Source organism: Myotis brandtii, unplaced genomic scaffold (assembly GCF_000412655.1).
Source record: "Myotis brandtii unplaced genomic scaffold, ASM41265v1 scaffold157, whole genome shotgun sequence".
In the NCBI taxonomy this organism is placed as follows: Eukaryota; Metazoa; Chordata; class Mammalia; order Chiroptera; family Vespertilionidae; genus Myotis; species Myotis brandtii.
The window spans coordinates 1,009,250-1,024,195 of record NW_005355708.1 but is presented as its reverse complement, the minus strand read 5'-3'; the positions used below and the strand labels follow the sequence as shown (position 1 = coordinate 1,024,195).

At 53.6% G+C, this 14,946-nt stretch overlaps 1 protein-coding gene across 1 annotated transcript in view; it reads right to left on the bottom strand.

The window, feature by feature from the left end:
* Positions 1-1,445: 1,445 nt before the first annotated feature.
* The window catches only part of SLC39A11 (solute carrier family 39, member 11), a 118,379-nt gene continuing 104,878 nt past the window's right edge, over positions 1,446-14,946 (bottom strand). The window contains exons 6-7 of the mRNA XM_014536206.1: positions 3,236-3,447; positions 1,446-1,589 (exon numbers count right to left, since the gene is read on the bottom strand). Coding sequence (XP_014391692.1) covers positions 1,446-1,589; positions 3,236-3,447 — 356 coding nt within the window. The remainder of the gene's footprint in view (positions 1,590-3,235; positions 3,448-14,946) is intronic.

Sequence of the window (14,946 nt, the reverse complement as noted above, 5' to 3'; positions counted from 1 at the left end):
TGCAGATGACACAGCACCCAGAGGAGTGGACGAGGAGCCGTCCTTGGAGTAGCTCCCCCCCACCTGCCCTGCACCCCATCAGACACGACGACAAGCCTGCTGAGCCATCCCCTACGCAAGCCAGTATCTGCCTAACCGTCGCTAGAAAGACATCTGGAAGCTACTGGAAACTTTGAGTCCTAAGACAGAAGTGTGTTCAAACTCCCCTGCTTTAATTTACGTAGTAGGTCGAGGATGACGGACGCTGGCAGACGTGGGCTGAGTCCGGATGGGAGCCCCAATCCCAGGGCAGCCAGAGAACGTCGCTTCCTCAATCGGAAGGCCCGCAGGGCACAGCATCTATGTGTCCGGCCTGTGGCGGGAGGTGACATCATCTCAAAGCTGCCTGTTCACTTTTCCTGTGTCTCCACTCTCGAGGCACCGGGCGATTCTCACGCTCCCACCCACCAGCCTGTGCCGAGCGGAATGTCACCCAGACGGGAGCCCGCGATAATTACAATGTCAGGCTTCCCGCCGAGACGCAGATAATTAGAGGAGAACATTGCAGTGTTTCCCAACCTCTGGAGGAAATGAGAAGCGCCTTCCAAAGGAACCACCTGCCGGAGTGAAAACTCAGGTGATGGGAGACGTGCCCATCTGAGATCCTGAGACCAGACCCGGGCGGTCTGGGAGGGTCAGAGCGAAGCGAAGACCAAGGGGGGAGGGGCGAGGGGGGGGGACATTTCCCAGGCCCCACTGTGCTCCGGGCACCCGGCACGCACTTCCCAGCAGATGACCCGGACAGAGCCGCCATCGCTGTCACCTCACTGAACGCCACGCTGCAGACAGACGCTGCCCCACTGTCCTGCTGGGGAAACTGAGGCTCCCCCAGGTTCACCTAAGGCCACCTGCCAGCCGAGCATTGCGTGGCTCCAGGACCCAAGCCCCAGCCTTTCTGACTTGAAATCCTGGGTGTGTCATCTCTCCCTCCATGTCACGCTCCCTAAGGCGGTTAAAGGGTTGATGATCTCTGGTCCTGGGCCGTCCTCACTTGGCGGTGGGTGAGGGGCTGCGGGGGCTCATTTCTACACAGATCCGCAGGGCGCCCACAGTGGCAGGTCCTGTGCGTGAATGAGGCTTCTGTCCTGATACCCTCCCCCCCCTCCCCCGCCACCCTAACTCTCCTTGCTGAGCTGAGCCCATTGCCACCGGTGATCACTGCTGACACGAGCCTTTAATGTGGCAAGTTGCGAACAGAGAGAAGCACTTTCTGAATTCTCCGTAACCGGCTCTGAAAACCCCTGCGATCTGTCTGCCGACGGAAGTGAGCTCGCCAAGCAGGAGGCAGGCTGGGGGCAACATAGGGATGGAGCTCAAACCAGCTCTGCCCGCCTGAGTGACCTGGAGCTTGTCTAATTAGCCTCTCGGGGTCGAGTGTCTAAAACATCGAACAAGGACACAAACATCTACATCATAGATGTGGAGCCCTTCACGGCCGGAAGTCGAAAGGCCCAGGCAGTGGCGGCCTCCAGCATCGTCAACGTGCTTCTTACCACGAGGACGCCTGCCTGTGAGTGGGTCTCTGGCCGCGGAGAGGACGCCTCCAGTTTCTGGGAGCGAAGCCCGGGGAGTAGACGGTTTTCCCGGGAAAGGCCTGTGTGTAATAAAACTTCCTACCCGATCCTCGTCCCGGGAAAATGAGTCGATCAGTTCTCTCGGGCCACTGGCTCCTCCCTGCGGAGTCTGAGAGCTGCCCCTGCTAAGCTGCCCGGCGCCACACGGGGACCAGGCCGGGGGAAGAGGACAGCCAGGCTCACGCCACCACCAACCCAGAACCCGTGAGGGCTGTGGTCCGGCCAGGCTCACGCCACCACCAACCCAGAACCCGTGAGGGCTGCGGTCTGTGTCAAAGGGGACTGCAGATGGGACTGTCCTGGCCCACCTGGGGGTGGGGTGAGGACCCTGGAGGTGTCGTCGAGGACTCAGTGATTAACGTCGAGGACTCAGTGATTAACGTCATTAAATAGACGAGATAAATAATGTACTGACTGCATGACTGTTCACATATCACCCAATGCCGGGCTGAAGGGGCCCCAGGGATCACTGAACACGCCCTCCCCTCATTCTCCAAGGGGGCCGTGTTTGGATGAGATTTCCTCCCGCATCCCTTTAAGCTCTACATGTAACTTCCTCACGTACAAAGCAATGGCAGTGCCCTGTGGGGCCCATAAGCTCCTCGTGAAAAGAGATGAGAAGGAACTCGATTGCTACTTGATGTTCAATCCCCCTCAGATACAGAAAGGGAGCCACAGTCGTTGGCGGGCGGTTTTGGGGTGTTCACCGGCCCCCTGGGGGCTATCCGTCCACAGCTCTAGAGCAGGAAAGAACCCCCCTTTAGAGAAACAGGTGTGAGGGGTGCAGGCAGTTCACTTGCTTCAGGAAGAAATGGTCGTGACTGCTGGAGGCCGGGGCTGCGAGACCCCCTGCACACGGAGGGGTGCCCACGCTCCGAGTGTGGCAGTGCCCCTCTCCTCCCCACCCCGCGCCCCTCTCGCGCAGGGGCTGGGCGCGCACGTCGTTTGGAAAATGATACCCCGAGGAAAGGACGTGCCTTGGTGACAGTGCCCCGGACTGAACACACTGTCTCGGAAAGTGCTTTCAGGCGGCAGATGACAGACGCAAGGGCTCTGAGCCGTCGGCGGTCCCAGCCCGAGGAGAGCAGCTCCCTTTCTGTGTCTGTGCTTCCAGTGTTGCTAAATAAAACAGGTTGTTTTTGGAAACACAACACCAATACATTGTTGTTGTTTTTTTTTCCAATTAAAATAAATCCAAAGACACAAAACCAATTCCTCCGAAATGCTAAAAAAGGAAGGATTGGCAAGGACATTTCAGAAAGGTGTCACATGTGAGACAAACGGCAAAGCAGACGGCACTGACTTCGGTATTCTACGACCATGAAGTGGAGGAGACGTCGCGTGGTTATGAAAGGCTCATTCGAGGGAATCGGGACAGTTAGGCAGTCGGGCTCCAGAGGACTTGGAACAAACACATAAAGAGAAGAACTCACGGACGGAAAAAGGAGTGACATTGTTCGGAGCGACTGGAACGGGGAGTTTTCTCATACAGGGACCCATCGAGAAGAAGTAACCCCACAAATATAGTCAAGAAACATCTGCACACCCCTCAAAAGAGGATCCGCACCCCGACTGCCCGGCCCCCTTCCCAGCCAGGCAGCTGAGCCGGCAGCAGTGCTGACCTTCGGCAGTGCCTGCCCTGCGGGCGGGCCGGTCCTCACCTGGGATGTTGTGGATGGTGATGGCCAAGATGAGCAGCGTGATCCTCCTCCAGCTGCTGCCGCTGGGCGGGGCCAAGGTCCCCGGAGAGCAGACGCAGGGATGGCGGGGCCCTCGGGCTGGTCGGGGGCCGCTGCCCTCTTCCTCTGGTACGCCTCGCCATTCTCACTCTTGTCTGCAGAAAGAGAGACGGGAAGAGAGAGGACTGTGAACAGGAGGAACGACTTCGGACGTGGGCAAGCGGCAGCAGGAGGAGGCTTTCAGATGGGGACAGGAGCTGCTTCCTAACTTGCTGATGGACCGTGCGTGCTCCTGAGTGTTCCTTCATGTCCTCATCCCTTCTCTCCTCACGCCTCATCCACTCATACATCCTGCAAACACTCACTGCGTGGGCATTCGGCACCCAGTGGAAAGGCACTAAAAAGGGGAAAGAAGATGAAAACAGGGTACGCTGGCCATGCCCACTTTAGGGAAGCAACGCTGAGCAGGGGCGAGGATGGAGCAGGGGCGAGAACAGAGCAGGGGCGAGAACAGAGCAGGGGCGAGGACGGAGCGGGGGCGAGGACGGAGCAGGGGCGAGGATGGAGCAGGGGCGAGAAGTGCAGATTCTGGAACCAGACTGCAGCCCGCAAGCTGCTAAGCCTCTTTGTGCCTCCATTTCCTGATTCACGAGGCGGAATAACAGTACCTGCTGCTTCGGGCTTTTGCGAGGATCAACAGAGAGGCTGCATGAAAACCCCGAGACAGTCCTAAGCACTGTGTGTGGGGATGTGGTGGCTGTCACACGCCCTCTCGCCCACAGCCCACAGAGCTCTACCCATGACTCTCCTGGGGACCCATTCAAGTGTGTGTGTGTGTGTGTGTGTGTGTGTACGAGCATCCGAGTGCCACTCGGTCCCAGCTTTCCTGCCTCAGATGTCAGGCAGCCCCAGTGCATGTTTGCACGTGGGTGGGTATCTGTGCACACCTGGGGGGGTGCTGTTGTACATTCTGACAACATCTAACGACTCAGGCTGTAGAGGCTGGATGGGAAATTGAACTATGTATCTGGGATTTTAAAAAATATATTTTTATTGATTACAGAGAGGAAGGGAGAGGGAGAAAGAGAAACATCAACGATAAGAGAGAATCATTGAGCAGCTGCCTCCTGCTCGCTCCCTACTGGGGATCGAGCACAGAACCCGGGCATGTGCCCTGACTGGGGATGGAACCGTGACCTCCTGGTTCATAGGTCAACGTTCAACCACTGAGCCACCCCGGCTGGGCTAAGTATCTGGGATGTTGAGCCCATGAACACTAACGACACGAGCAGAGCAGACCAGAGTACAGGCAGGAAGCAGGCCACCCCCATGCCCCGGGGACTAGCCAGCGGACACCACTCACTCCCTGGGCCTCCTTAGAGCGTGGGAGGTGACAAGGGAGGAAAAAACAACCCCAAAATCCAAACTCTTCCCTTTAGAATTTTATAACTTAAGGGATGAGAGGCAGGGAAGACATGAGTAAATTCCTTAAAATCCAAGGGGCAGGTCTGCGTCTCTAACGAGCACTGAAGTCTGTGCTTATTGCTGTGAGTGACACAGAGGACCGGACGCTGGTTCTCCTGCAATAACACTCGAGAGCCACAGGGCGTGACAGCGCCAGCAAATGCCAGCACCGAGTGTGGGTCTCCCGGGACCGTCGCGAAGCATAGAGTCGTGAGCCCGGGAAAGACGCCTGGCCCTGGGGTCCCAGGTGGGGGCCTGATGTCGGCGCCTCCTCCAGTAAATAAGCCGCCACTAATGAGTCCGCGAGGAGGGAAATCCGCCCACATCAATCAGGAGCGCGTGGAGGGCCCTGACAATGAATCTTCCTGCCTCTCCCGGTTAAGGGTTAAGGCTCGTTAAGCCGTCACGTGCCACCAAGCAAAATAAATGCCGCGCCGTGGGCAGAGGAGGACCGCTTCAGGGGCGAAGCCACGCCTGGTGGGGGATAGGAGCGGGACGCAGTGACAAGACCCAGGAGACTTCTTGAAAGAGGAGAGGTGTTGACACCTCTGAAGCAGGACTGGGCAAAGAGGAAGGGCACTTAGGGATGGAACAGCTGAGGCCAAGTTCAGAGACGGAAAACATCAATGAGCCTGGCTGGCAGGCGATGCTGAGGAGTTATTTTAATAACCTGAGTCCTTACAAAAGCCCTATGAAAAGATCACCCCTTTCACAAATGAGCAGAGAGGGGGAGTGACTGTCCCAGCTCACACAGCCCCCCTCCCTACTCCCCGTTGGGCTCTGGGGTCAAGCCAAGGTCCTCTGCCTCCTGGGGACTCCTCTTACCCAAGCCCCTTGGTTGACTGGTGGGGAGGGGGGAGTTGATCTCCGTTGCTTGACAGAAAGGGCAGTAGGAGCAGTCACTGCAGTGATATCTAGGGACCTGAAATCCCAGATGTTCAGTTCAAGACGTGGAGGTGGCAGAGAGGGTCCATGAGCTGGTGTTGAGTGACGTCTGAGCCGGAAACGGCTCAGTGGAAATCTCGTGTCTACGATCGTTCCCACTCAGACCAACCGAAAGCGGTGTTTCTTAACGCATCCGACCCACTGGTTTTAAGTGTAAGAGGAAATACTGATTAAAGACGAGGACTCAGAGCCAGGCCCACAGGCCTTCCCGGAGGAAGGAAAGGAACCACGTCAGGTGGATCATCATCAAAGAGCCTCTCTTAAAATCTGAAGGCCAGCACCTCAGAATCCACACAAAGAGGGGACCCCCTGGTGGGCTCCCCTGTGTCCTCCCACTGCACCTTTGACAGAGGGGCCCCATGCTGCTGCGTGGGAGAAGGAGGACCCCAGCGGGACAGACGGACCAGTCCAAGGCCCACTCCTCCATGGGGCCTGATGGGACACAGGACTTCCTGGTTTCCCCTCCCCCACACCAGGGGCACGATCCTTGTCCCAACACGTTGTATCACAGAGCAAAGCAGACAGGGGTCCGCGGGCACAAGCCAGGGGACCACAAGGGGGAGCCCGGCTGCCCGGGGAGCCCCTCCCCTCAGGGGTCCACTCCCTCCCTCCCCCTGAGTGAAGAGTCCTGCCTCCTCCAGATCAGGGGGCCCAAACCTGGATCAGCAACTGCTTTTGGAAGCTGCAATCTTCTCTCCAGCAAAAAAAAAATATATATATATATTGACAGATGATTTTAAAATGATTCTTTAACCCTTACAGATTCAAGGCGCTCAGATGAGAACATCTCGCTGGGTAAATGCCAGGTTAACCTTTGTTTTCAGAGCCCTGGGCCCAGTGCCACCAGGAACACAGGAAGCTTGCTGTCCGAGTGATGGGGCTCAATGCTGGGCGCTCAGGCCCCCGAGCGCTAATGAACAGATCGCCAGCCACGAGGGCCTTAAACACATCCCCAGACGTCACTGGACATGGTCTGGTTGAATTAGCACAAATGGGAAAATGCTTGGCTGCTTCGTGCAGAAAATCTTAAATCCCCGGAAAAATACCTTCCCTGAAAGCTAAACCCATTACGAAACATAAATGAAGGGTGTGTACATTCCCGATGGGTGTACTGCGTAAGCACAAACAAAATCAAAAGGCCGACCAGAAGCAGGAGCCAGGAGGGGCCATGGACTAACGTTTTCCCTCTTTTCTTGTTTTCCAGAGCATCACGGTAATTGGGGGAAGAAAGTCAATTATGCATGAGTGTGACAAGGCTTGCTAAGAATTGGGCTCTGTTTCCCTAACCATTCATGGGATTAGCATGACTCCTTTATGTAATTAATGCTGAACTTGAACATGAAATAATCACTTAACATTGGCCAGCATCAACACTAACAGAGAAGCCACGGTCCATGGAAGCCCTTCTTGACAGTCACATGGGAATTTAAGAGCGAGCCAGGGGGTCCTCCCTGACTTGGCAGAGGGCCCCTCTGCCCCGAGACATCAAAACTAAAGCCTTGGATGTCTCTAAACCTATCCGCAACTCTCCCACTGTTTCCTTTCTGCAAAGCTACAAATACAATCACATTAAAGACCACTGCCCACAGACAGAAGGTGTCCAGTAGCCCTAACATGACAGCTGTCATTTGTCCCTCATCTGTGTCTAGTTTTTGTACACTGATGCTTTGCATATTGGCAGGGAGTACAAATGGTGACGAGAACAGATGCTGGATCACACTGGCTGCGGTGGGATCATGGCTCTGCCAACCATGGGATCATGGCTCTGCCAACCATGGGAATCATAACTCTGTCAACCATGGGATCATGGCTCTATCAACCACAGGATCATGGCTCTGCCAACTATGGGATCATGGCTCTGTCAACCACGGTGGGAATCATAACTCTGTCAACCACAGGATCATGGCTCTGCCAATCATGGGGTCATGGCTCTGTTAACCATGGATGGGATCATAGCTCTGTCAACCACGGGATCATGGCTCTGCCAACCATGGGATCATGGCTCTGCCAACCATGGGAATCATAACTCTGTCAACCATGGGAATCATAACTCTGTCAACCACAGGATCATGGCTCTGCCAATCATGGGGTCATGGCTCTGTTAACCATGGATGGGATCATGGCTCTGTCAACCTTGGGACAGTGGCTCTGCCAACCACAGGATCATGGCTCTGTCAACCTTGGGACAGTGGCTCTGTCACTCATTACTCTGTGCCTCAGTGCCACTGTGGTAAAGTGGGTTTAATAATCATATCTCCTTAGTAAGGTTGTTTTGAGAACTAAAGTCTACGTAGAGCTCTCGCACAGTGCCTGGCACAGGAAAACCACAATCAATGCTAGCTATTCTATTACTATTGATCCTATGCTTTAATATACATTTTCACATTCCACTTGTTTCACTTGAAATTTCAGAAATATTTTCTGGATTTCTGAGTCTCGGCGCCTCTAGTTTTTAATGGCGCGAGGGCATTCTGCTTATTTCTAAGCCTGTCCTTTGCGAAACCATTTCCTCTTTATTCATGTTTGAAGGGTCACATTTTTCCAGAGGCTAAAAGGTGCAGTGCCTCGATCTTGCCACACGGGGGCAAACTCCTTCGGCTCCCTCCCACCCAGAATGGGCACCCACCCGGCAGAGTTCCTGCCTTGACTTCATGCACGAAATCTTCGTTGTATGGCTCCATGGCTCATGTGCCACTGTTGCATGTACAAAGGGGCTGAGCTACCCCGGGAAACAGCTGAGCCTGTGAGGGAAAGTTCCTGTTGCAAGCTGGGGGTCCGCACAACAGCCTTAAACTTTCAGGTGCTTGCCTGTGACTAACTGCTGCCCCACAACCGTTTCCTACAGTTGGACACAGTGGAGCCATGTCACACACGCATGTTACAAACGCAAATGCAGGAATAGGCACCTGAAAATAAACAAGAGACAACTCCCTTCGTTCATCCAACACTCCCTCCCACCTTCCACTACTACATCTGCAAAGTAATTTTGGCTTCAATGTCCCCAAAAAGGAGAGGGGGGGGGGGGGGGGGGGGGGGGGGACGGACACAAACAAACAAACAAAACAAAAAAAGCTAATTCTTGGCTTTTGATCTTCCGGGGTGGGAGAGCACGGCCTGGTGGTTTGGGGGAGGGAGGCGGGTCTGACTCTCGACATTTCTGCACTAAATGCTGTCTTTAGAAGCCACTGGGCACTGGAGACGTGGCTCAGGGTCAGGAACTGGGGAGGGGGTGCTGAGACTGGCACTATGGGACCTAACAAGAGTCGAAGGGAAGAGGGAGGGGAATAACGCTCATGGTGCCTTTTCATGGAGAAACCTCTCCTCTTCCCTGAGCCGTCGAAACTGTGCCCTCAGCAGTGTCCTTAGATCCCCGGGACCCCTCAAACTGCCGACATACAGGCTGCAAATGGGAAGTCCTGGCATGAAACCAACAGCAGGACATTCATCGAAGTCTCATCAATGTGACAGGTTGAATGGGTGTAAGTGGTCGAGGGAGGGATGGAGAGAGGGCCGCCGGCCATCCCATCCATCTTGCCACCGGGCAAGTGCCCCAAATAAAATACTGGGGCCAATAACCTCACTTCTGGTTATAAAGCTATAAAATGCATATTGAAGCAACCCTGGACAACCTCAGAGCTTGCGGGAGAAAACGTAAGCCACACACAATCACGTCACGGAAAACAAATGCTGGAGTCTGGCGTCACTTCCTTCCATTCTTTTCCAGGCGGCGGTACATGACTCAGACGTATTGCACGACAGCAGACTTCCCCCTAGACGTAACACAAGCATCTCCCCCATACGGTGAAAGACCTTCACGAGTGCTTCAAACAATACACATTATTATTCACATGACCTCGACCACTGGGCATGTAGGCTATTTCTAGATTCTTTTTTCTATAAAGATCACTGCAAAATCTTTACCGACATACACATCGGAGATGTGGACAGAGCTGCCGGAGTTGACCTTGTGATCAGAGGGCCTTGATGCATTTGTCTAAGTAATTTCTGGAAAGGCCACGCCACTGTCCTCCCGGCCACAGAATGTGCCAGTGCCCATCGCTGTTGCTTAGTCGGCCTGGGTATTTCTCGTTTGGAAATAAATGTATTCACTTAAGGGGGAAAGGCTATTTCTCCTTATTTTATTGCTTTGACTACAAGGAAAGTTGAGTATTTTTCATAGTTTCAGGCATATTTCTCTCCCTTGTGCGTGAAAGGTCCTCTATCCCAATGAGGCCTTTTAAAGTCATGCTAATAGGATGAGTACACATGGGTAACTGTCCTGCGATCCGCTTAGGTTCAGCCTGTGACTAATGAGACCTGGCTGGGAGCCGCAGGTACGGTTCCTCGGCTGTGGCCACCTGGCCCAGAGGGTGTGTCAGCCTCCGTTTTTAAATTCCGTCTTGAGATTCCTCCAGATGGTATGGTGCCTTCTTTAAAAACCAGGTCACCTGTGTTACCTATGCCACTGTCTGGGGTGGTCCCGAAAGCTGCTTTTCTCTCTCAGTATCCAAACGTCCCTGTCTTCAAAAGGGTCTGGGAGAGCCTTCCCTGCCTCCCTGCCTTCTTCCTCCCCACGGCTCTGGGATTCTTGCAAACCACACAGCAGTTCTGCGACCAGAACACAGAGCAGGAAGAAGAGCAGGACAGGACCCTCGCCGGAGCTTCCGGATTCAGCCAATTACCAAAACACCAGGGTGCTCAGCTGTATGTGCATTTCAGACAGAACAAGAATTTTTAGTGTGAGTATGTCCCAAATAAGGGGTGGGCTGTACTTACACTAAAGAGCATTCACTGTTCGTTTGGAATTTGAATTTAACTGGGCATCCGGTGTCTTATCTGACAGTCCTATTTGCACCTAATTTGGGGTCCAAGTTCTGGGCATGGACACGTGTGGCGAACGGAGGGCACTGCCCCCTGAAGGCAGCCCCCACTCGTCTCAGGGGGAAACCTCCCGAGGATGGGCGGCGTGTGGGCGGCGTGGGTCACGTATAACCCGGGGCCGGAAGAGATTCCATAGGAGACCAAGGGAGCTTCGGGGGACGGTAACGAGTCTCTATTGTGCTTAGTTACTGGCCTTTAGGCAGAGGAGCATCTGGGACCTAAGAAACATGATGATAAACTCGCCATCTTCGTAACCATCACAGGCACTGCCATTGGTCACTCTGATGACCACGGCCCTGTGATTATCAGAGCGGCCCGGGCTGCCTGTGTGAGGGGCTGGTTTGAATCCCCTGTTTTTGCTGTCGGTACATGTTTTCCAGGCACCGAAAGCAATCCACGCCTTGCCTTTGCTGCTTATGAATAAGCAGTTGCTTAGTGACAACACAGACACAAATAGACCTGCCTAATTGGTAAAAATTAAACGCGCATCACAGGGAGCGACGGGTTCGCTCTTACCTCTCATCCATGAAGCTAACGACCCACGCACACGGCGCCCGTTCCAGACATCCGAGTGAGGTGATCGCGCCTACTCTCCGTCAACAGGGCCAAAATGTCCAGGATGAGCAAAACGTCCATCTACCGGGTCAGCTCTTCCAGTTCACGGGCACAAGAGAACATTCTATCAACATGAACTCACTCCAGATCAAGTGGTTTAAGTCTAAGAATGAACCCAGGGCTGTCTCTATAGTTCTTCTCAGCTCACCCTGCATGTGTGTGTGCAACCCATCAGCACGTGGGGAAAAGACCATCGGGTCCTTGGGTGGGGGTGGGGAATCCACCAGCAGAAAGTGGCATTGACTTCAAAAGAGCCCAACTCTCGCTTCAAAAAGGGCAGCGTGCCCGGCCGACGTGGCTCAGTGGTTGAGCATCGACCTATGAACCAGGAGGTCATGATTTGATTCCCGGTCAGGGCACATGCGTGGCTGTTTCTGGTGCCGAGCTTACGGAACGCCGTGAGAAAGTCCCCAGGATGAGCCGTGGGGACAGCACATTCTGACTGTTCATGGAACAAGAAACGTCCACTAAGTGAGGAACAAATTCATTAGCCCCGAGTAATAAATCTCTCTTTGTGCCCTCAATTAAAAGGCATTATTGTCCCTTAAAACGTATTAAAATATTTCCTGACAACATACAAATTTGCATACACTGTAAGAAAAAGGGGAAAATATTAATTTGCACAAAGAAAAGGTGAAAATCATTCACCACCAGAGGTAACCACCTGTAAAGAATATTGTCAATCTTTTGTATATGTGTACCGTGCGTATAGATGAACACACACACACACACACACACACACACACACACACGTTTCCATCTGATCACACTGTTTTGAAACACCAGTTTAAATAGCAATGAAGCCTGAAGATAGCCCATATTTTATAAGTTCCCTAGATCAGCGGTCACCAACCGGTGACCTGCAGACCACTGGTGATCCGTAAGTCCGAAAGGTTGGCAACCGCTGCCCTATATCAATGGTTCTCTATCTGGTTTCCTTTAGCTAACGCAGGGGTGGGGAACGTCCGGCCCATGGGCCGTATAAGGCTCACAAAATCACTTGGTCTGGCCCTGCCAAGGCATTAGGGGTGAGTTAATTAAATGTTTAACCGAATGTAGCAGGCTAATTTCTAAACTGACAATTTTGTATGGCCTGTGAATGGTGTTATAAATATCCAAATGGGCCTTGGCAGAAAAAAGGTTCCCTACCCCTGATAACAGGTCAAGAAGGACACCCACCGTAGAGAATTTCCAGCAGCCAAACAGAGAACTAAGAAAACACACTCAAGCTTTGTCTCCTTTTCTCTGTCAGAAGAGAAGATATGTTTATTGTCCAAATCATTTCAGGGTCAGGCACGACCAGTTACCATCCAGGCCCCCAGGGAGCTCTGGTGTTTAGAATAATAAAAGCTAGCTGGGTAGAATGATAAATCACCACTATAAAATTGGCCAAATGTTGGTGGAACTTAAAAGGGCCAATGTTTCTTGCTCTGTGACTTCTGTGATGCAAACGTGATCTTGGTGGGTGGTTTCTGAGCCCTTTCTTCTTCAGGCTCAATTTAGATGCTGCATCAGGAAGGCTTGACTCCCCGGCCTTGCCTAGCCCTGGTGTCTGTATGAACCCCGTCATTCCAGAGTAATTGGCCAACCTCAGTGACTATCAGTTCTACAGGCTTCACCCCTCACAGCAGAACAAAACAGACACCTGAGGGCCAGGAGGACTTGAATTTGGCCTTCGGGCCCACACAGGACCCATCTTCTCCCCCAAGGCCGGCTGCCCATGCACACCCCCGGCTCCTTACAGTGGTCTCCTGGCCACGAGTTCCTGCAGGTTAACCACTCTGCCCATGAAGCAGCCAGTCTTCTTGATCTGGCCAGTCCTGATCCTTGGATGCCCACAGGTCAACCCTGTCCAAAAGCCTACTGAGAGAAGACAGGTTCAGGAGGGAGGGGCTGGAGGAGCCTGCGACAGGCGTGTGCGCAGGTCTCTGCCTCTGCCTTCCCCTTCTTTCCCACAGGCAAGCCCTTCCTCACCAAGACTGAAAGCTCCAAGCACTGACCAGACCCAGGAAAAGCACATGAAGAATAACGAGGGACTACCTGGGGGTGGGCCAGGTGGTTTGAGTTGCATCTCAGCAGATGCGCTTACCAGCCAGGAGGAAGGTCCCCTGGAAAATGGAGGTGGTGGGAGAGGATGTAGGGTGGCCGCAGAGAACCTGCGAGGGGCACGGGCACCTGGTCCCTTCAGGTAGAGAACTGCCCCCCCTCATGATAGCATAACCACAGAGCTGGAAAGGGGGAGCCACATCCAGGCCCCAGGGGCTCTCATGGGTGAGGTGGGCTCATTTCCAGTCAGCCTGGCTTATAGCTAAACCCCCAGGATCATCTCATTGAGATGCAAATAACTTGTGCATTATGCAAATGCAGCTAAATGTTTGTTTCTAAAAGTTTGTTTTCTTAATCAGCTAAGTATTTCCCCAGCAATATGTTCAAGCTATTAATCTGTTCAAGACACAGAGTGCGAAGGTCAAGTTCAGCAGAGCCCACAAGAGGAAACCACTCCACAAGAATGGGGCCCTGGGAATAAAGAAAAACCGTGCTCCCCGCCTGGTGTCCCTGTGAGAAAGACCACAGGTCCCACCACACCTCACTCCGGCCGACGCCTGTCCAGGTTTCACTCGCCAGTTCGTGCCTGTTGGAGGGCCAGCCACCTCGGCTGGGCCCGCCCTGCCCCTGTCCATCACCCACAAACGGAGACACGGGGAAGTCGGGCAGGCTCCCTGGCACTCTCCTCCCCCCTTGCCTCTTCAGCCTCGCTCCTTCCCTTCTTCTTCCAGGTGGTGACACAGGGGACTCTCCATGTCACTGCGCAGCAGGGAGCAGGGAAGGGTGGGGCTGGGGGGATGGGAACCTGGGTTCACTCACTCGAACACAGCTGTTTCCCCACCCATCGGACCACTTCCTGACTGCATATTTGGGGGTGTCACTTGATAGCCCTGTGCCTCAGTTTCCCCGCTTGTCAAGTGGGGAAGGTGACATTACCCACCCTGTGGGACTCTGGTGGGGAGTCGATGAGAGTGGGTGTGGGGCCTCCCTGGCTGGCACACGCTGAGCCCTACAAAACCACGTTCCGGCAGTTCCCACAGTGAACTCGGGTAAATAAAACAGAAAGCAGAGGTCCCCGGAGTGTCTAGTACACCCAATCCATTCTTCAGTTAAGTCCGAAAGGGCAGGAGGTCCTTGCGGAGGAGAGGAAATCCGATCATGACGGGCTTCGGTGCAGAATTTCCAATACCGTCGAACCCCAACTCACCCCGTGGGCGGCGTGGAGCCCTGCCTTGTCTATAAAGTGACTGGATCCCACTGTCACGCGGACATTTTCACTTTCAGAAAGGATCGCCTGCTGCTCACGGTGACGGAGACTTTCTGTCACTAAGAGGCGAGGGCCCTGCCTTTGAGGTCCTCTCTTTGGCTTTGGGGCACAGGTAACTCCCTCGGTCTCCCCTTTCCTTTTCTGCCACAGCAGGTGTACTCACCCAGTGCAGCTGCTTGGGCTAAAAGGCATCCCCATTTGCACGCCCTGAAGAATGATACAGCCAGGGAGATGGGGATGTAGTAGGGCACCAGCATCCCTGCAGTGAGCTCACTGTCCAGACAAAACCATACTGGATAGACAGATGGATAAAGGGAGTATGTGCACACATATCCACACCGAAGTACATGAATGATCTGTATACCACACGTATTTATATATCTTATGCTATTTCATTAAGCCATTATATTTCCACTTTCAGGTTTAATATTTTTTA